The sequence below is a fragment of the Aythya marila genome, assembly GCF_965140915.1.
Source record: "Aythya marila genome assembly, chromosome: 10".
In the NCBI taxonomy this organism is placed as follows: Eukaryota; Metazoa; Chordata; class Aves; order Anseriformes; family Anatidae; genus Aythya; species Aythya marila.
In genome coordinates this window covers 12,013,398-12,034,134 of record NC_139051.1, presented here as the reverse complement: position 1 = coordinate 12,034,134, position 20,737 = coordinate 12,013,398, and the positions used below count along the sequence as shown (strand labels likewise).

The 20,737-nt window shown below is 50.2% G+C and overlaps 1 protein-coding gene across 1 annotated transcript; it reads left to right on the top strand.

Annotated features, from left to right (window-relative positions):
• The first annotated feature begins 10,585 nt into the window (after positions 1 to 10,585).
• RPN1 (ribophorin I) lies at positions 10,586 to 18,838 on the top strand. Its single transcript, XM_082768142.1, has 10 exons — positions 10,586 to 10,836; positions 11,529 to 11,593; positions 13,137 to 13,443; positions 13,949 to 14,158; positions 15,131 to 15,323; positions 15,651 to 15,750; positions 16,017 to 16,155; positions 16,341 to 16,460; positions 16,945 to 17,190; positions 18,252 to 18,838. The coding sequence occupies exons 1-10, from the start codon at positions 10,621 to 10,623 to the stop codon at positions 18,432 to 18,434; spliced, it is 1,779 nt and encodes a 592-aa protein (XP_082624268.1). The 5' UTR covers positions 10,586 to 10,620; the 3' UTR covers positions 18,435 to 18,838.
• Positions 18,839 to 20,737: the final 1,899 nt, after the last annotated feature.

Genomic DNA, 20,737 nt, shown 5'->3' with positions numbered 1-20,737 from the left:
CACCGTGATCCCCATCACCTGGAAACAGGATCACACCTGGGGCAGGTGCTGCCAGCTCTGACCCTGTAATGCCTGCAAAGCGCTTTGAGATCAATGCCATGATGGCACGCCACCTCTTAATACCATTAATGAGCCTGAATATTATTAATTAGTCCTTTCCAAGGACTGTCCGTCGCAGAGCATGCAGGTGCGGGAGTTACGGTGTCCCACCGCTCAGCAGCTCCAAGGGCAGCTCAGCCTTGTCCTCGCGCTGCTACCAGCTCCTGTCCGACCCTGCCCGCCTCACTCGGGCACTATACACCAGTTAAAAAAAGGACTGGACAAAAGAGGAAAAGCATCGCTGAGTAAAACGATGGAGAAAAAGTCTCCCAAACATGTATAATTTCTCTGGAGGAGAAGGACGGTGATTCTGTGACAGTATCTTCTCTGACAGCACTGGCGAGACCACCTCAAATACTGTGTTTGGTTTTAGGCTCCTCACTACGAGAAGAATATGAAGCTGCTTGAGCACATGTAGAGAAGAGCAAGCTGGTGAAGGGACTGGAATTACGAGGAGTGACTGAGTGAATTGGGGTTGTTTAGTCTGGAGAAAAGGAGGCTGAGGGGAGATCTTATTGTTCTCTACAACTATCTGAAAGGAGATTGCGGTGAGGAGGATGTCAGTCTCTTTTCTCAAGTGACAAATGTTAAGACTTGAGGAAACAGTCTGAAGTTGCACCAGGGGAAGTTTGGATTGGAAATTAAGAAGAATTTCTTCATGGAGAGGCTGGTTAAGCATTGTAACAGGCTGCCCAGGGAAGTGGCAGAGTCCCCATCCCTGGAGGTAGTCAGCAGAGGTGTGGATGTGGCACTGAGGGACGTGGTTTAGTGGTGGCACTCAGTAGGTCAGGTTGATGGTTGGAATGATGATCTTGAAGATCTTTTTTTGACTTAAATGATTTTATGATTCTCAGTCAGTTCAGCCCCAGGACTGCAGGCCCTGGGCACGCCAGCAGCCGGTGGGACTGAGCTCCACCACTCACTTGCCCATCCGTATTCCCTGTAACAAGGAGCCACATGCTGAGCTGTTACCAGCAGACATCAATGTTGAGTTACAAAGTGTCCATCTGCTCTCATTCCTAAAAGTTTCATTTTTTCTTTCTTTTTGCACAATACCAAAAATAAATAAATCACAAAATGTGGGTGAGATTTCCTCCTTCCTTCTCTACCGCAGAGCAATCCTGGCACCACCTAATACATAACTTCTGTTATGCAGAGGATAACCTCGCACCGAGTTCCTGTGTCACTTGCTAGCTTTCTTGGCATGACCAACAGCTGTGTCATGCAATAGCTGTTCATGATGAGTTTCTGACCCTTTGTGGAAATCCTGAATTTTCTCAGACTGATGAGGCAAAATCCTGCTGCCTTGAGCATATGAATCCCAGCACTTGGGAGAACAGATGTCAGCAGAAAGGTCCTTGCTGTCCAGCCTGGATGTTTGTATTTTGACACAAATGATGGTTATATTTGCTGTGGCTGAAAGTGAAAAGACAGTGGTAAGAAAGTGGCAAATGGAAGTACTGAGCAGTGGCTCTTGCGTTTTGCCTGGCTGTACAGACAAACCTATGTACACCTCCCCACCAGAAAAACATGTGGCTTGCGTGAAACCTGAGCGAGCAGCACAGCTAATTACAGTAGCCTCTGAAGCAAATGGTGACCACTTGGTAATATCAGCACCCCATGAAACCTTGTAAAAATGGATCAGCTTGAAATCCGATGCCAGTTGTTCCCAATCACTAACATTGCTCAGAAGAAATAAGTTCTCCGCCTTTGAGGGACCTTCACAGAGCTGAGCAGATCCATTGTATTAGAGTGACGTCTTTAGACATTCACCACTGTGTAAATCTTAGCACATTTCATGCACTCATCCCGCTAAACCAGGAAGTAAGAATGTGTCCAGCTTTGAGTTTGTTCCTTTTGTGACATCTAATCTCTATTTACTAATCTGCCTGATCCAATTAGAGGCAATAAAACATGGTGTGTCTTACACCATCTCTTTACACATCACTGGACCAAAAGGGATCCTCCCTTACTCTTCCCAGTCCATAAAACGTCAGAGTGAGCAAAAATAGCATGGGTAGAAAAACACCTGCAGCATGCTGATTTCAGGGGGGCCTGCAGAGAGGTCCAGGGACCCAACCTGCACATCGGCCTAGCGATGGCTGTAACTGCTCAGTGAAAACTGACTGTGCCATGATCCTTGTGTGAAGCCGTCCTCTCAAGAGCTTTGCAGTGCTTTTCCCTTGCCATCTTTGGCTTTCCATACCATCTTCCTCAAATTATAATTATAATGATACAATGTACTAAAATTAAAAGGAAAAAAGGGAACTAAGATGCAGCAAACACTCTATCCTGGTTTTGTGCTCTGAGTTTTGTCACGCTTTGCTTTAATCCAGTCTAAACCAGATTCTCCCTGCGTCTTTGGGCATTTTGTTCACTACAAATCTTCTGCTATTACATGACCACACATGCATTTCCACTGGTAAGAGTACAGCTGCAGTCTTTTGCCTGCCCTCGTCTCTAATCCCTGCCTGCAGTACAAATACCACTGGTAATCTGCTAATGCTTTCTCCTTTGCACTCAGCTGATTTCTGAGTCTTACAGCAGCAACACACAAAAGTAAAGCACCAGCTCTGGACAAGACTCGATCACCAGACACCAACCACAGGAAGCAACTACAATCACGTTATCTCATGCCGGATCCCTGAGCCACGCTTCTGCCGAGGTGCACAGGACACTGATTATAGCACGAGGGATTACAAGCATCTGTGCTCGCCGATGAAATGCAGCTGCTGGAGGTTGAACATCTTAAAACACAGAGGACTGGTAAAGAGTCTAAATGCTACTATTGAAGCTTGAGACCCACGCAGCGGGTGGGGACCTGCCTATGGTGCCACAAAGGCAGAGTCTGTTATGTCTCCTCACACCAGACATAGGAGACAAACACCTAAAAGAAATGGCTTTGGACTCCTTTCATGGCTTCGCCTTGTTCCATCACAAGTCACAAAACCACCATGAGGCGATGCCAGCCCCTTCCTTTCATCAAGAGATGAGGGTCCAAACCTTTTCCTTGTTCTGCCTTTGAGTCACAGCCTCCTGCAGAGGTGTTCTGGTCACAGACAGCACGCTGAGTGCAGGGGACATGCTCTTGAACAAGTGCCTACACTGGCCACAGCAAGGCAAGCAGGGAGAAGCAACCATGTGCTGTTAGGCCATGTGTAAAATGGCCACCACATGAAATGGCCACCACGCAGCCTTGTGCTTACCCCTTTGGCACCACCATAGTTACCTGGAGCCTGGACTGCTGGAAGCCAAATCCCACAAGAAGTTCAAGTTTCACAGCGAAAAGGGATGTTTTTGTGGTCCAGATTTCGGGCTAGAGGCAAAACAGAGCCAATACCCTATTTATGCTACGAGGCTGTCCCACAAAGAGTGACCACCACTTGAGGCCCCTGTGGGACTCCCAGCTGCCCTCCCTGGCTACAGAGGCTCTCCAACAACACCAACGGCTTCCCACTTTTAGAGCCGGTGCTGTAATAGCAGCTAATTAATTTTTACAGCTGCGTTGGCAGCGCGCCGGGTAATTTCATATGATTGGTCTCAGTACTCAAGTGAAGAAGATGATCCAGGGGGTGAAGTAACTTCCCTGAGGCCAGTGAGTCAGTTACCTCGTTAGATCTGGGTCCCTTTAAATAGGGACGTTTCTGAATAATTTTTTTTAACCATAAGACTTCTATAAAAATAGAGAGCAGTGCACACAGCCAGCACAGCGCTGCACAGGCCTTTGCAGGCTGACCTTTTTTCAGGAATCAAGTTTTTGTCAGAGCAGCATGCTACCAGAGCAGCAAGTTCCAGGAGCTGTTAATTCCCAGGCTCTGAAGCCATGACAGTGAAGGTCTGGTGAGCCTGAGACCTCCCAGCTCATGACACGAGTGGGTTTGAAGCCATGGGGCAGGACAGGCTGATGGTGCCAGGAACACTGCAGGACCCATGGGTTGTGTCCCGTTGCTCCTCTCTGCATGGGGCGTTGTGCGATGGGGTGCACCAGCCACGTGAGCTCTGCAGCCAGGCGGTTTTGTGGCAAAGGTGGCCGTGTCATGCTGTTGTTGTACCCAGAATGTGTCACAGGACAGGAGCCCAGTGCCACGTGAACGCTGTGACTGGGACACTTTATGGTACAGGTGACTCGCAGGTCGCTTCTTCCTTAGCAGTGAGTCAGTGCTGAAAAGCATCCCAAAGGCAGCTTGGGGAAGGGAAGCTCTTCATGAGGAGGAACCAAACTGGATGCATGCACTCTCTCCAAGCCTGCAGGTCCATCCTGGATGTGAAGGGCCAGGGCTGGTCTGCAGAGGCCCAGAGGGCTCTGTCTGGGAAGGATATGGACAGATCCCTCAGTGCAACTCCTCAAAATCCAGCCCCCCTCTCTGCAAGCACAGGGTGCTGCACATGAGCTTCAGATCCATCTGCCTCAGCTCTTCCAAATCACAGATTTTTCACAATCCCCTCTTATCTGCTCTAAAAGAAGTAAATTCTGTATCAATGACAACCACCAGAAGCCTGTATAATTTTGTGTGCGTGTTTTTGAAGAGTGTTGCAAAGATATTCAGCCTTGAAGGATAAGGGGTGTGTGTGGGCAGTGAGGTTTGCTTTGCTTTATCTTGGACAGCACTTTTCAATGCCTGGTGCCCTGGCAGCTGCAATTTGGATCCCAGGGAGTTATGACTCACTGTTTGCAAATCCTTGAGCCACCAAATTGAAGGTACGTCCCGCAAAGCACAATCACCTAAAACTGAAACGGTTATAAGTGGGAGGTAAAGCTTCAATTACTCTGTCCTAGTGCTCAGGACTGGCTCCGGAACCCTGCCTGAATTTCTGGCAAATTGAAAACAACACCTCTTACTTTGTTTAAATGAAGGGGATCTTTCTGAGTTGTCTCCTTCAGTGACCTCTTCAGCCAACCTGGGAGCAATCAGGCAACAAAAGGTGCAATATCCCATCTACACCAGCTCAACACCAGCCTGAGGAACATCCGCTCTGCCTGATCTGCACTCCTGCCCTCCGCCAAATTGCTTCAGACATCGGGGCCACCCCAACACCAGAACCAGGCTTGGCCTTCAGGGCAGAGGTGAAGGCAGTCTTTCAGTCCACTTTCTAGGTGACATGTGTGGGGCTGCACGCTCCCCTGCTTGGCATCCTTTCCATTTGAGTGGATCAGCTCCCTGAGCAGTACCTGCCACTCAGGGAAAAACACACACACAAAAAAAAACATATCAGGCATTTCTGGGCAGGCAGGTAGGAAGGAGAGCTGTGCGAGAGGAGCCTGACACCCACCAGGAAGAAAAAATGGAAGATGAATAAGAAGGAATGATCTTTTAATCGCAGGTTTCTTTTTCCTCTTATCATCAACGTTTTTCTAGTCTGAAAAGAGTGATTGCATGAAAATTCATTGCATTCATTGCAATGATTGCATTCATTGCTGCAGACCAATGCTGCTCATAGCGGGTTAGAGCTCCCCGTTTGGTGGCATGTGGAGCAGCCTCTGCTCACCACCAGCCACCTGGCAGGGGGCACTGGGACCGTCTCTGGTGAAGGGCCACTGCGGACAGACACATACAGACCTGCCCTGAGGTTCCCAAAAACCAGGTGTGGGGCAGAGGTTTGGATTCACCCTGGCAGTGGGACTGGGGCTGCCCCTGCTGCAGAAACACAAACCCCCATTCATTGGGCACGATCCAGTGAAGTCCCCGACTGTGGATGCCAAAAATTGAGTAACCTGGGGAGAAATCTGCACTGCCTCACAGCAAGCACTGCACAAATGTGAAGTTCCTGCAGGAGACACAGGACGAGAGCTGCCAAGCTGCAGATGGCCCCTGGTGCTGCTAGCAGGGTCCTCAGCTTCCCACTGTCTGCGGCAGACCCTGCCAAACCGAGGCTTCAAAGCCATGTTCAGCATGCTCCGTGTCAGTGATGGGCTTCCAATGTAAATACACCATCAAGCGCTCTCCTTTCCAAGAAGAAGCTGAGAAAGGATGGGATGGGGATGACACCGTGACAGTGCAGCTCCCATAACGCGCACCCTACAGACCGGGGTGACATTTACCCCTCACAAATAACCACAGGACACCACTTCAGCGGGAAGGCAACCAGACCCTCGCTTTTAATAACCATTATCACTCCTGCTGGAGCTGCCCGGGCCGGCGGTGGCAGCAGGGGGAGGCAGGAGGTGGCAGCCCCAAACCTCCCCCCCCTCACCATCCCCATTCCCTGCTCCGTGTCCCCTCACGCTACGCCACCGCCGTAGCGGCCGCTATTCACCAAGGGGCGCTGCTACGCTACCGCGCCAGCGCCGCGCTCTTGGGTGCCCCCTGGCGGTGGAAGGGGGACACGGGGGGCGTGAGGGGCACCCCGGGGTTGTGGGGCCTGGGGGGGACACACGGCACCGTGACACCTCTTTGGGCTGGGAACTAGCCACATCTCCCGGCCTGTGAGGAGAAAAGTGGCAGCACTGCTTTAGTGCCCCTCTGTTTGGGCACTGCTGCCTGCAGAAGCCAGCCACGACCCCACAGCCACAGCCCCTAGCCTCAGAGCATGCCCATTCATTCCCTGCCCCGCTTGGTCCCTGTGAAAGGCAGAGTTTGTCTTTTCAAGCCAAGATTCGCACCCTTGTCCTCCTTATGCCTTCTCTGGCTTCGCAGAAACCCAGCTGCCAGAGGCATTTTTGAGCTGGGTGTGATGCAGAAGGGCCAGATTACATTTTAGGGCTGGTTTGAAGGTGGTGCTGTACCCAGGCCCTGACAGCACCTGGAGGTACTTCAGTGGCAGCTGCATCACACCCTAATTTTCTGATACAGTTAAGCCAGTTCAGTTCCCTCTATCCAAAACAAGCTCTGATCCTGTAACAAAATCTGTACACATGTAGCAGATTTCTTCTACTAGCAACCCACCAGTGCTTGTCTGTAGCCATTTCAGTTACATTTTTAGTAAGCTTTAAAAAACAGAGTTGAATGTTCATTTTCTATGGATGAAGTGTCCTTGCAGCATTGTTTTCTGCACTATTGCCACAATACCTGTAACATATTTGTTTCACCCCTGTACAAAACTCACAGATGCTTTCCCATTTTCCTCTGGCAGGCTTTCCTGTGTGCTTCCCAACACTTCATACACTTGGTTTTTCTGCTTGCTGTGCTCAGACAGTTTTCTCCATTTTTTTTTCCCCTTCTGAGCCTCATGTTCTAACACAGCTAAGAAAGCAGGCTTTCTTCTTAAATCCAGGAAGACATAATTTTAAAGAAAGGCGAACATTTACAGGAGACTCCGCTGCAGATCCGTGATGTAACTTCAAGAAACCCCAGAGGAACAGCCCTTGAGCAGACAGTGAGCCTTCAGCACTGTCTTTGAGAAGGCAGGACATGTTTCCAAGGCAGATGAACAGTGCAGCAGTTGAGCACCAGAGCCCCCCTTCCAGGCCCACCACTCCCATGGAAGTCACAGGCGAGCCCAAACCAAGAATCATGGCATGTTTTGCTTGGCAGAGGCTCAGCGCGTGCTGACTAGCTGTAAAATGAGGTTGTAAAAATAATGAAACTGGAAAGCTCTTTTTTTTTTTTTTTCCAGCTGTTTTTCAAGGGCCTTAGCAAGGCTAAGTAAACTCTGCCATCAGTCAAACAGATCTTACCTGCACCCTTGTGGCTGGGGAATGCAAAACCTCACTGGTCCAGGACCGATAGCAGGGAGAAAAAGAAATGCCATTTGCACCCCTCTGGCATACAGAAGGATGCCGTGATTTGACATGTACAGTATTACAGTGAAACACCAATAAAATCCAAAGCACCAAGTTTTATACCAGTCATCACAACAGCCACATGTCTGTGGTTTTATTTATTATTTATTTTCTAGGATCACGGTCAGATCTGTATTGCAACTACACCTGCAAGCTCATGTGGTGCCAGAATGACTCCTGCTGTCTGTGCCCATGCACAGCCCTGTTTCACATCTGCTCCTGACCCGGGTTCCTCAGAAAGCAACCCATTATACCACAGTCCCCATGTGCCTGGTGTAAGCTCTTTCCTCCTTGAGAACAAATTGCTCTTCAAGATGACACAGCTCTGAGTTTGGCATCGTCCCTCTACAAACTGAAAAGCGTAGGGTTTTTCCTTGGGTACGTTTCTCATCCTGCCAGAGGAATTTATTAGACCACTCTCATCCTTCAACCCTGGCAGACTGCTTGGCTGGCACCAGCTCTGTTGGGGGTATTCCCCTCCCAAATGCTCAGTGCCCCTGAGGGGGACACGCTCTCCCTGTGGCACATCATCTGGGGCTGGGGTATCACATGTGGGTGGCAGAGGGGTCTGGTCACCTCCCTCATGCTGCCTCCACAGCCGAGCCGAGAGGACAGGGTCGGGGCAGGGTGCAAGAGGCTAAGGATGCCGGAGCCACGCCGGCACCGCAGCCTGGAACAATTAGAGTGCAGCATCTGGCCAGGGCCCTGCAGGACTTCTCATGTTTAAAACCAGCCTCTCCCTTCCTGCTCGGCGCAGCCCACGAGCTATTCACAGACGTAACCAGCAAACCCGGCCAGGGGCCTGCTTCTCTGATGCCTTCTGCAAGCACATTAACTGAGCCCGTGCACAAGCAGCCATAGCCTGACACCATTTCATACTTGCTCTCTGCAAACTTCAACATGTAGGACAGCAGCAAGAGGGGCCTGCAGCGCAAAATTTGCCCTACAAGCAAGAATCTTAAAGGCAATGGTTTTTCAACCTAAAGATAAATTTATACTTACACAGCAGGGCTGAAGTCTTGGAACAGACACTATACAGACTCAGTATGACTCAATTATCACAATTAGAAATGGATCTGAGCACGGGTTTAGCATATAACAGCCTGATTCAGAGCTCGCCAGAGTCTGAGATGGGTCAGATGTTGAAACGTCGCATTTGCTGGCGAGCTCAGATCCAGGATCTGGGCTGAATCCATCAGAGAGCAACCTTTGGCCCTGGATGTAACAACTGAAGCCCAATTATCTCCAGACACAAGGGGAATGTGCATTTCTTTCTTTCCCTCCCTTTGCCAGAAGAAATTTCCCTGAGGGAGAGAGGGGAAATTAAGGCTAGAGCTGTGTGTGTTATTAAAGCCTCAGTCTGGAGTTCATTTACTCCCTGTGACATGGAGGCTGGGGTTGGAGGAAGGACAGCGACAGCCGTTCCTGGGAGAGGAGCTTTCCACAGCAAAACCAACCCAGACAACCGGAGAGAGCCCCCAGATGCAGCACTGCTGGCCAGACTTAAATTAAAGCCAGCTGCTTGCTTCAGCCATCCATGTTTCACAGTTGTTTCTCCCCTAACTTGCCCACCCAGTTCCTGCAGCCCCAAAGCCTGGCTCTTTGGAGAAGATGGCAAAGATAAGGATGCTTTTCCTGGAGAGCAGGACCTGGAACGTTTCCCTAGCTGGAAGCACGAGCCAGAGGAGCTGGACACCCATCCCTGCAACCAGCTCCTGCTGTGCTGGGGGCAGATGTCATCCAAAACACGTTGACAAAACCACCCTCTTGCACTAGGACACTAACAGGGCCAGCTGCCAAATTCACAGGTCTGCTGCCTAAATAAGCAGAGACTGAACTCAAGAAGACTTCCACACTTTGGGAGGACAGAGAGCAGAACGGGAAGGCCAGTTAGAAGGCGATGTTGCTTGGAACATAATGCAAAGAAACACCCCATTTTATTTAGCCTTTGCCAAGGGGCTTTTTGACTCCAGATCCAAACTCACAACATGTAGGAAATCCCCTTCTGATACTTGGCAACCTCACGCCAATTCAGAGGATTATCTTTGTGACTCATATTAAGATACTAAAGAAAGGCCAAGCCCTGGATCACATTAGGGAAACATGAAAAGTCTGTTGTCCCACAGGGCTCGCAGGCTACAGCCCTGCTCCGTGGCAGACAACATCCGATCCTCACTTTTATCTGCTTCAGATGTTCGGGAGCAAAGTGTCAGCCCCCCCCTTCCTCAGCCATGTGTTAAACCACCACCATTTTCCTTTCTCCATCTCTCTCTGCCCAGGTCAGTTCAGGGTGAGCCACTGTGCCTTGCCATCCTGTGGCACTCTGCTCTGGCTTCATTTGACTATAATTGATGATTTTACGGGAAGATTTGAACTCAGCTTAAAACCCACTGGCGTTAAACCTCGCCTAGCAGGGCAGCATCCGTCTGCTCACCCTGCCAACACAACAAACCATCCAAACAAGCAGCTTGTTAGTTCTGCCAGGAGGCACAGTGAGGCTAGGGACCCTGCCCATGGAGTGAGAACAAAGAGTTTTGGTGCTTTTAGCCATTTTCCAGCCTCCCCTGCTGGCTCCCAGACAAAACGCAGCTTTTCCTACAAAAAAACAGAACCCACCCTCACCACCCCGCCTTTCTACTCAGGCACTCCCAGGGCCACCTTCCCCCGGTGGGGGTCCTCAAGCACCACTGGGCGCCGCCATCACGCGCCTCCTCCCCCCGCACTGGGCGCCGCCATCTTGTGCCCTCCCCGCCCAGCGCGGGCGCCGCCATCTTGTGCCCTCCCCGCGGCGTGAGGCGGCCATGGCGGGGCTGCTGTGGCGCCTGCTGCTCTGCCTGGCGGCCGCCGCCGCCGACCTGCAACTGGAGGAGGCGAGGCGCACCCTGGACCTCAGCACCCACCTGGCCAAGGTCTCGGCCGAGCTCAGCTTGACCAACGCGGCCGGCACCGCCGCTTCCACCTTCCTGCTGGCACTGGAGCCCGGCCTGGAGCCCCGCCTGGCCTACCTGGGCGTGCAGGTGGGCATCGAGGGGTACCGGGGGGATTCAGGGGGGTCCCGGGGCTCCCCTCGGGGCTGTGGGGTGCCGTGGGCACGGCTCGGCCCGGCCCGGCACCGCCCGCACAGGACACGTCGGCACTGCCGGCCCTGCCGCTCCCCCGGCGGCCCTGAGCCCTGAAACTGAGGGGTTTGGGGGTTAAACGGGACAATTGGGGCTGGGGGGGAGGGAGGGAGATAACAGGGGGTGAGGGAGCACCCACGGAGCACCCTGTGCAGCCCCTGCCCCGAGGGACGCCAGTACAAGCCCCACAAGTGGCTGCTCTCATTGCCTCTTGGCTTGCTGGCCGCAGATTGCCACAGCTTTCCCACTCCTTATCCCCTAAAAACACACAAGACAAGCAGAGAAAGCAGTTAACCAAGATGCTCGTTTGCACAAATTAGTGACCGTGCTGGCTTGGGGACCAAGGAATGTAAGAAGCGTATAAGACTCCAGCATCAGTTCTGGCAGTCTCAGCATGTTGTACTAATGAAAATAGCTAATGAAGGCACTATATAACAAATTAAAAAGTATCTATTTGTAGTGAAAGCTCACTTGTACTTGCCTGCACTTTCTGTGGGGGTATCTCGTTAAAAAGCAGATAGGAGGTGTAAGGGGGTTATGCTGGTCATGTTAACTCTTAAACAGCAGTACTCTGATCTGTTTTGGAACAGGTAAAGGGTGAGGAAGAAGAGGAGAACACCTTGGAAGTGAGAGAGACTAAAGTTAAGGGCAAAAGGTGAGTGTCACCCCCTGAGGTCACTACCTGGAGTTATGTGTCTGTCTTGCAACATCTTCCTCAGGGCAGGGTAGAAGTATTCCATAGTCCTGCATACCTGCAGATCCTTCGAGTCCCTTGTTCCTGAAAAGATCAGTCTGTACTCAGGCTGCACCCAAGGGTGCTGCAAAGCCAGGGAGCACAGTTAACACAAGCAGCCAAGCCCATTTCTTGCAGCCCAAAAGCCTTTTTAGTAGTCATTCCCCTGCCTCTGATGTGCTTTCTTTGGGAGGTAGCACATGGCTTTAGATCTATGCACTGAGCCAAACACAAGCAGCACATACCTGCTTCCCACAGCCACCCAAGGCTGCTAGTGAGAAGAAAGCCCTATAAGGGCCAGATTGTCTCTCTTAAGTGCAGCTCATCTGCCTTCAAGGGGGTTCAGCTGTGCTCAATCTCTTGTACTTTCTGCCTTAAGTAATGTCCTGTTCCTTCATTAAGGGACAGCAGGTGAGAGAAGCATTATAGCTACAGTCATGCTCTTCCTTATTGCCACCATCTGGGGCCTCAAATGATTGGCAGTGACGATGACAGAGAGATAAGTGCTCTTTGGCTGTGTCCCCAAATCACTGCTCTTAGTCCGTGATATCAGGGAGTCCCGGGGTGCTGGGTGCTGTGCCCAGCACAGGCCTGGTCCCTGCTGCAGGAGCAGCTTTTGCTGGCTTTTGCCTAGGGCTCTGCTCTGCCGAGATTCAGATATTGTGCGTATGTTGTAAGGCTGGGCAGGCACGTATTTATGAGCCATGATTGCTGAGAAATAAAAAGTGCTTTTAAAGTGGCTTGGAAGTGTGGTGCTGCTGAATGTTAAGGAGTTAATGTAACAGTGCAGTTACCTTGCTCAGATGGGCCAGGCTTCACGTGATCGTGCTCCTGGGCCATCAGGCATGGCTTGGAAGTCCTTTGCTTGCATCACCTTGGTCCATCTCGTGCATAATTACTGGTTTGGTGAAACCTCAGCCCTTGCTGTAGTACCTCAGTCCAAAGCCGTGCTTATTTTCAGACTGTACCTTAATTTCAGCGCCTGTGGGCAAAAAGCTGAGAATAAACAGATTTTGTGGGAACTCGTGCTTAAAATGTTTGATTTGTCTTCTGAGCATTCGCACATGCTTCCTCTGATTCTCATTGCTCTTGTTGTCTGAAAAAAGAATGGAAAAACCCTGCTGAAACATGCTTTATAAATGCAGAAGAAGGGAGGGCAGCACATCACCATTCCACTTCCAAAACGGGACCCAGGTGTCTTTGTGAAGCAAAGGCTGTAATTGTGCCTGAACAATTTTGCCCTGTGTTGCCTCTTGTCCTGCTTCCTTAATCAAGAATAAACACACCCGCTCTGATAAGACATCTGTAGGCCTCTGAGGAGCAAATACATCAATGGCTGCTATCGCACACAGTATACACAACACAGAATCCCAGAAGAGTTCCCAGCCACAGGGGATCTCGCAGGGGTTGGACCTGATCGCTCTCTCGGGGAGATCTCACGTGACTTACCTGTTCTCTCTTCTAGTGGAAAATTCTACTCTGTGAAGCTGCCATCTCCGTTGGCACCAGGAGGCAAGGTGCGCGTGTCTGTTGAAATGGTTTTCACGCATGTCCTGCAGCCCTACCCCACCCACATCACCCAAAGCGAGAAGCAGTTTGTGGTCTTTGAAGGAAATCACTATTTCTACTCGCCGTACTTCACCAAGACCCAAACAACCCGGGTCAAGCTGGCCTCCAGGAATGTGGAGAGCTACACCAAGCTGGGCAACCCTTCCCGCACGGAAGACATGATTGAGTATGGCCCCTTCAAGGACATCCCTCCCTACAGCCAGGTAAACGTCCGCACAGACAGGTCGTGGCTCTGCAGTGAGCGTCACGCAAACATCGCACCTCAATCTCAGAGGCTGGTGGATGGAAAGCAGAGGCTTTGCTGTAAGAATTGCAAATAAGTCTGGGTCAGCCCATTTTCAGGCTGGGAACGTGTGCCCTGACAAGGTGCTTCAAGTACCAACAGTACTGACCTGCTGCCTGGTGCCCACAGAACAAACCAAGGAGGTTTGTGCATGGTTCTCCCAGGGGTGTATTTGCAGTGGGGGAAGAAATGCATCTCTATCCCCCCCCTCACCGTTACAGCTCTGCCAGATGTGCAGGATGTGACCCGTGACCATGGTCTCTGGTGTCCTACGTGAATTGTTTTGGGGTGGTTCAAGGCTTCCCATGCAGAGTTCTCTGCAGAGTTTGTCAGGGAAGTTTCTCTTGGGGACATGGAGACCCATAATTGGGAGGGGAGGTTGCTCCTTACTTCGGGGCTAATAAATTACCTTTTCTCCTTGCTAGGACACTCTGAAGGTGCACTACGAGAACAACAGTCCATTCCTGACCATCACCAGCATGACCCGAGTCATCGAGGTGTCTCACTGGGGGAACATTGCAGTTGAAGAGACGGTTGACTTAAAGCACACAGGAGCAGTGCTGAAAGGGCCCTTCTCCAGATATGACTACCAGAGACAGCCAGACAGTGGGATCTCTTCCGTTAAGTCTTTTAAGGTTGGCATTTTACATTACTTGTTTTTACCACGGCTTCCCCCTTTCTTAAGGATTAAAAAGAAAAATAAGAAGACAGTTGTCCTCTTCTACCATACCCAAGTAATAAAGGAAAATTAAAGCGCTGACCTGTTTTCAGAGAAGGATCATACCAAAAAGCCAGAAGTGGCTTTTGGAGGTAGAAGTAGGAAGTTACATGCCTTACTGCATCTGATGGCCAAAGAAGCCATATATACCAGGGCACGTAGTGTTTTACCACGTTGTCACCTCTCTAGTCTCAGGGAGACTCCTTAAACTCCTTGATTCTCTGCACTGACAGCTCTGCTTTCGTGTTTCCACTTTACAAGGGCCCTTCATCCTTTCCTTACCCTCATATTTCCGGAGTTTCCTTTTCTATCATACCATATTGAACAGTAATAGTTGGAAACTCACCCATTCATTCCTTGCTCACAAAGCACTCGACAAGACAAAGCTGTGGCTCTACTAGCCAGGTATGAAATGCATTTGTGTCTCCATCGGAACCAAAACCATCCTCGCTGCTTGAGGCCTCCAGGATTGATTGTTGTAATTCTCTAAGGTGGTGCAGCCAAACAGAAATCTCATTTTGCTGAGTGTGAAGCCAGCAAGCTCAGTGATCTAGGAGCAGTGGGCTGGAGTGAAAAGAAAATTGCAGTCCTGGTGGGTGAGATGAAATCCCCTGCTGTCTGGTATATTTGGAACTGGGCTGGAGAAAGTGCTGATTTTCCACATTCACTTAGAGGCCAGGTGATTTTCGTCAATCCCTCTGGCAGTCAATTCTGTGGCCAGTCACTTTTAATAGCACAATTTTACCACTCAGTGAAACTGAATGGCCATTTTGTTGTCCCTCATGTGGCAGCACTGTTTTCTTGATGCTTAACAGCTGTTACAGTTTCTGCCAGTTCCAGTGGAAATAACTCTGTGGTGGTGCACTGACCATTGCTTCTCTCCACGCAGACCATTCTCCCGGCTGCTGCTCAGGACGTCTATTACAGAGATGAGATTGGAAACATCTCCACCAGCCACCTCCTTGTCCTGGATGACTCTGTAGAGATGGAGATCCGTCCCCGCTTCCCGCTTTTTGGGGGGTGGAAAACCCACTACATCATCGGCTATAACCTGCCAAGCTACGAATACCTCTACAATCTCGGTGGGTGCTACAGGGGAAGGGAGTAAGAAACCTTCTTCTCTGTGTTTAAAGATGGTTGCTGTACAGTAAAGAATTCAAAACCTTGGTACACTGCACCTTAGCAACAGCAGTTGCTAGGAATTATTTCTAGAATATGGAAATCCATCCCTCTTCTCTGTGCTTCTTTCAGGTTCTTGCAGACATCTGGTTAAAATACAGGTTTAGTGAACTAGTGCCCCCTGCTGCCCAATGTATCCATTCTGCTTTTGCTTCTGGTAGGAGCTGAGCTTCAAGGTTGCCCTTGTTCTTCACGGAATTGTAACCACCCTCTGGTCTTCGTTCTCCTAGGTGATCAGTATGCTCTGAAAATGAGGTTTGTCGACCATGTATTTGATGAGCAAGTTACGGACTCTCTGACTGTCAAGATTGTCCTGCCAGAAGGTGCCAAGTAAGTGTCATTACTCCTGCCTTGTTACTGCAGAAGATGCTGTGTTGGTGGCAATTCTGCCTGCTCTAGTGGCCTGCGGACAGTGAAACAACATCATGACTATGCATGTAGAGGAGACCTTGGAACACAGCTTTGCTTCCTTTTCGAGTGGTGTTCAAACCACATAATTGGCCTTGTGCTAGAGGCTGCAGTTGGCTGGCCAAGTGCTAGGTTACATCACCTCAGTCAGTGTGGAATCATACACGGCTGCCTGGCTTTATCCACAGGAATATCCATGTGGACAGCCCCTACGAGATCAATCGCGCTTCAGACGAGCTTCACTACACATACCTGGACACTTTTGGACGCCCGGTTATAGTGGCACACAAGAGCAACCTGGTGGAGCAGCACATCCAAGACATAGTGGTGAGTGTGGCCTTTCCGCGTGCTTAGCGTGACCAGTTGGGCCTCCCTTATTCATCCTCATGGTCAAAACATCCATGGCTTCAGAAATAAAAACCTGAACCACGCAGCCAGTTCTGCTGCTGCCTGAGGATTTCTCCCCTGTAGTAACATGGATCACTGCTCAGTGTTTTGAACTTCTCTCCTAGGTTCATTACACCTTCAATAAAATACTGATGCTGCAGGAACCTCTGTTGGTGGTCGGAGCCTTTTACATCTTGTTCTTCACCGTGATTGTCTACGTGAGGCTGGATTTCTCCATCACTAAGGTACAGCATGAGGAAGAACCTTTAGGAATGTTAATAGATTACTCAGTTGATGGTTGGAGATTTTTCATGCCAATAATTCTCCCTGAATGTTTCTGGGGATCGTGTACCCTGCTAGATATTTAAATGGAGCCCAGTTTTTATGCTACCTGAGCGCTGATACTCATGCAGGGCTTGAATTGGTGTACTATGATTAATCTGAGTTTTGCCCTTCAGATAAAAAGGAATTTATCTTTGATAAACGGGGACATCTGCAATTCTCATTCTGCAATGTTTTTTACTTACCTTTTGTCAAGCTATTTGTTGGGCTAGGATGAATTCTGCAAGGCACTTGCCCTAGTCAGTCCTTGTACCATTTGCCTAATTGCTGTCAGTTGACTAAATTGCAAAGGGTGCAGTTTCTGTAATAGTTGTGTGGCAGGTTGCAGGCACGGCTTGATGCAGATCAGATACTACTGCTTGGGTCTCCTCTTCTATCCTATTCTAGGATCCAGCTGCTGAAGCTAGGATGAAGGTTGCCTGCATCACAGAGCAAGTGCTTACTCTGGTGAACAAGAGGCTTGGGCTGTACCGTCATTTCGATGAAGCAGTGAATAAATACAAGCAGTCACGAGACATCTCCACCCTGAACAGTGGCAAGAAGTCTTTGGAGACCGAGCACAAGGCCCTGACTAATGAAATAGCTGCTCTGCAATCTAAACTGAAGACAGAAGGCTCTGACTTATGTGATAAAGTAAGATTTTACTCTTCTTTTCAAGTTCTCCTGCCTTTGGCTGTTAAATATTCTAGGCAACTTAATTTAAGGTTTAATTTCCGCAGCTTGCATCTTTGCCCTTCCCCCTCAGTACCTTGATCCCTGCCTGAGGGTGTGAAGATCAGCTTTTTCTTTTCCTATTTGCAGTAATCTTGGTTTTGCAGCCCTGGAAGTGCTGTTGGTAAAACAGCTGCTCGTAATGTTTCTTAAACAGCCCCTAAAACCTGCTGCATGGGTACAGGTTAACATTTTTGTAACAAAGTCCTGATGCTTGGTATTGAGCTCATGGCAGTGACACGTGGGCAAAAATAGGAACTATCAACACATTATCAGTTCTGACTCTGCTACTCACGCCAGCCAAACCAAAATCTTCTCCCTAATCTCCTACTTTCTTGCATGTGTGAATTTGGTGCTGACAGATTTTTAGTAACACGATGCTCCTCAGGGGGTATTTTGTTGCACCGTGTTGAAAGCTGTGACAGAGTGAGCACACCCACTGTCCTTTCCTCCATCCACTCCATTTCAACACTTACCTGGAACAGCCACCTAACCCCGAGCAGGGGACATTTTAATCTCCAAGGTCCATTCAACCAACAGACACCTTTCTTAATCTGTTATCTCTAGGAGTAGCTCTCTCTTTAATAGCACTGCTTCTCACACACCATTAACATTAACTGCAGGGGCACATCTTCCAGCTGTCATAGTTGTGATTTAGCTTAAAGCCTTTAAAATCCATCATTAAGCACTCTTTAACAGTCATTGCATCTGTTTCCTGCCAGTATGGCTCCTGGGTCCTCAGAGCCACTTTATCTGCGCTGCTTAATTATCCATTCATGAGCTGTTCCTCAATGTGATGGCAGAAAGAGGCAGCAGCTCAGGAGACAATATTCAGGGAGTGGAGACATTTCCATTTAGCACTGACTTCATCTTTTGCTCCAGCTCAACCATCTCTTCTATTTCAGCTTCACTTAAGAATGTATTTTTTTGTTGTTGTAGTTGTTTTCTCCTCTCATATTCCTTTCCTTTCTCACTCCTGTAAGGTAAGTGAGATTCAGAAGCTGGACAGCCAGGTCAAGGAGCTCGTTCTCAAATCCTCAGTTGAAGCTGAGCGGCTGGTAGCTGGCAAGCTCAAGAAGGACACCTACATTGAGAACGAGAAGATGCATTCCAACAAGCGCCAGGATCTGGTCACCAAAATTGACAACATCCTTGACGCACTGTAACGCTCCAGTTTAGCTGTCGGGTGAAGGGAGATGAGAAGCCTGGGACTGGATCCACTTTGAGCCAAAACTCCATCCCAGCAAAATTAGGGAAAAAAAGTTGCCGTGAAAAATACCTGCGAGTATGTTTTATTTTTAGATTTTGTTCTCTAGAGGCTATCTGCTCAGCAACATTTGCTGTGCAAGGGACCACGCTGTCATGCTGTTGGGCTGGGTAACAGGGTTTTGTTAACAGAGGTGAGACTGGGCCTGGTTATAAAATAGTCTCCTGCTTTCGGTTTTCCCTGTACAGATGTGCCCTGACTAAACGCACACAAACAGCTAGTCTGAGCGCAGACACATGGCAAATCCAAATGTTGCATCTCCAGAAAGAATTAAAGACACCTTTGTTCTACTTTGAAATAAAACCGCCGCTGCCTTGCCTTTTTATGTTGGGCTTGGGGTGGGGGGGAGGCTGATGGGTTGGTGCAGAGGTGCTGGGTGTCCCTGCCCCTCTGCAGTCTTTTGCTTATTTAGAAGGAATTGTGTAGGATTCACAGATAGCAGGACCAGCCCTTGCGCCCATCACATCCAGACCAACAGAATTCCCCTTGCATCATCCACTAAGCTTTTGCACCACCTGTCCTATGTGAGGGGTAGGCAGTGCAGTTCTCTCCGTCCGCCCTTATCCCCCCTCCCTGCTATCAGGGGATGGAGGAAGCAGAAGGCAGCATGCAAAGTACAAACCTGTCCTGCTTGACGTTGTCCCTGGCAGCTGCTGCCCAAATAGCAGTGACTTTCCCTGTAGGTAGTACAGGTTCAATCAGTGGTTCCTCCTGTCCTGACTTACTAAACGAGGAGGGGAGTGCAGGAGACCTGAAGCAACCAGAATTAGGCTGTAGCCCATTCCTGCTTCCCGGTCAGGATGCTTTTCCTCCGCAGTGAGGAGCAGGAGGATCAATCCTGCGCTTTGCCCCAGAGGTTCATTGCATCCTCCCAGAAGCAAGGCCCTTACCTGTAGCTGCTGCAGCCAAACGCTCACGCTAACTCGAAGGCAGGGGAAGCTTAGGGAAGCTTTTTGGGAGAAGCCTCAGAGGTGCAGCTGGTCCTGCAGCCATTTCAAACAGGTTCTGCCTCAAATCAAACACCACTGAAGCCCTTCTTACCTCCGAGTGGGAGGGAGGGTTTACAACCACATGCAACTCCCTGATAATTTCAGTCACGTAAGAAACAGCACCTACCTGCTGCCCTCGTTAAATGATGTTGGGCAGGAAGGGGCCAAGGCAGGGAGAAGGAGAGCCCTGCAGCCTCACCATCCCTATGGTGACTGCACCTGGCCCCGCTTTGAAGTCCTGCTTCCTCCTCCCTAATTACCTGGAGCCTCACCGCCTGCCCCGGGGCATTCCCAGGCTGGGGCCAGCCCCAGAGTCCAGGCACACAGGACAGGGTCACGAGGAGGGTTTTGGCTCAGGGCTTCTCAGCCTGAGGTGGCTTTGGCATCGCTGGGACCCTGGAAAGCATCCATGGATGCTGATCAAACCTCGGGCAGCCAGATCCTGGCAGCAGGGTTCTTTGAGGGTTTCAGACCACCACCTTCAGCCCAGGTTCTGTGACCTCAGGGTGTTCAGGGGCAGCAGGAGAATCCTCCCTGGCTGAGGAAACAAATCCAGATCCCACAGAGACCCCAAAGCACCCTGACCCCCTCTGTTCCCACCTTAAGGTGTCAGTCCCATGGTGGTCACAGTGCTGGGGGGTCAAAGAGCCCCCGTGGCACCTCCAGCAGGGCTCCCAGAGCAAGGAGCGTGGTGTTTCAGACCAGACCAGAGCATTCTCACTTGTTATCTCAGGTAAGAGCTGTCCTTACACTAACTCAAGCTCTTCTGGGGTGCTTTGCTCTTCCTACAGTCAGTAGGAAAGCCCTTTGCTCCAGGCCACAGAGCTTCCAAAGCAGCAGGGTGCTCTGCTGCAGGCCCAGGCACCCACCTGGCTGTCCCAGTGCCCACAAACCTCACCCCACAGCAGGATGGGCGAGCAGGCACCTCCCCTAGATCCCTGCTTCTCCCATCCCCTGCAGGTACTGTTGGGAGCAAGGGGGAAGGAGAAGAGTGAGCACCCCACTGATCCCAGAGGCATCCTTAATTTCCCACTTTCTCCCTTCCTGCCCCGATCCCCCTCTGCCTGGCTTCCGAGAAGCCCGAGCAGTGCCAAGGGGCACGGTGGGATGTTATGCCTCTCCGTCCCTCTCCCAATTTCTTGATCAATGCCACAGCTCAGCCCCTGTGCCTGCTGGGCAGCTTCAGATCCCGCTTGTTAACGGAGGCTGCGGC

Excerpts from the sequence above, each read along its gene's own strand:
- RPN1 (XM_082768142.1), top strand. The coding sequence starts at position 10,621 with ATGGCGGGGCTGCTGTGGCGCCTGCTGCTCTGCCTGGCGGCCGCCGCC. Across the intron at positions 10,837-11,528 it reads TGGCCTACCTGGGCGTGCAG|GTAAAGGGTGAGGAAGAAGA; the intron begins GTGGGCATCGAG and ends GTTTTGGAACAG. Across the intron at positions 16,461-16,944 it reads TGGATTTCTCCATCACTAAG|GATCCAGCTGCTGAAGCTAG; the intron begins GTACAGCATGAG and ends ATCCTATTCTAG.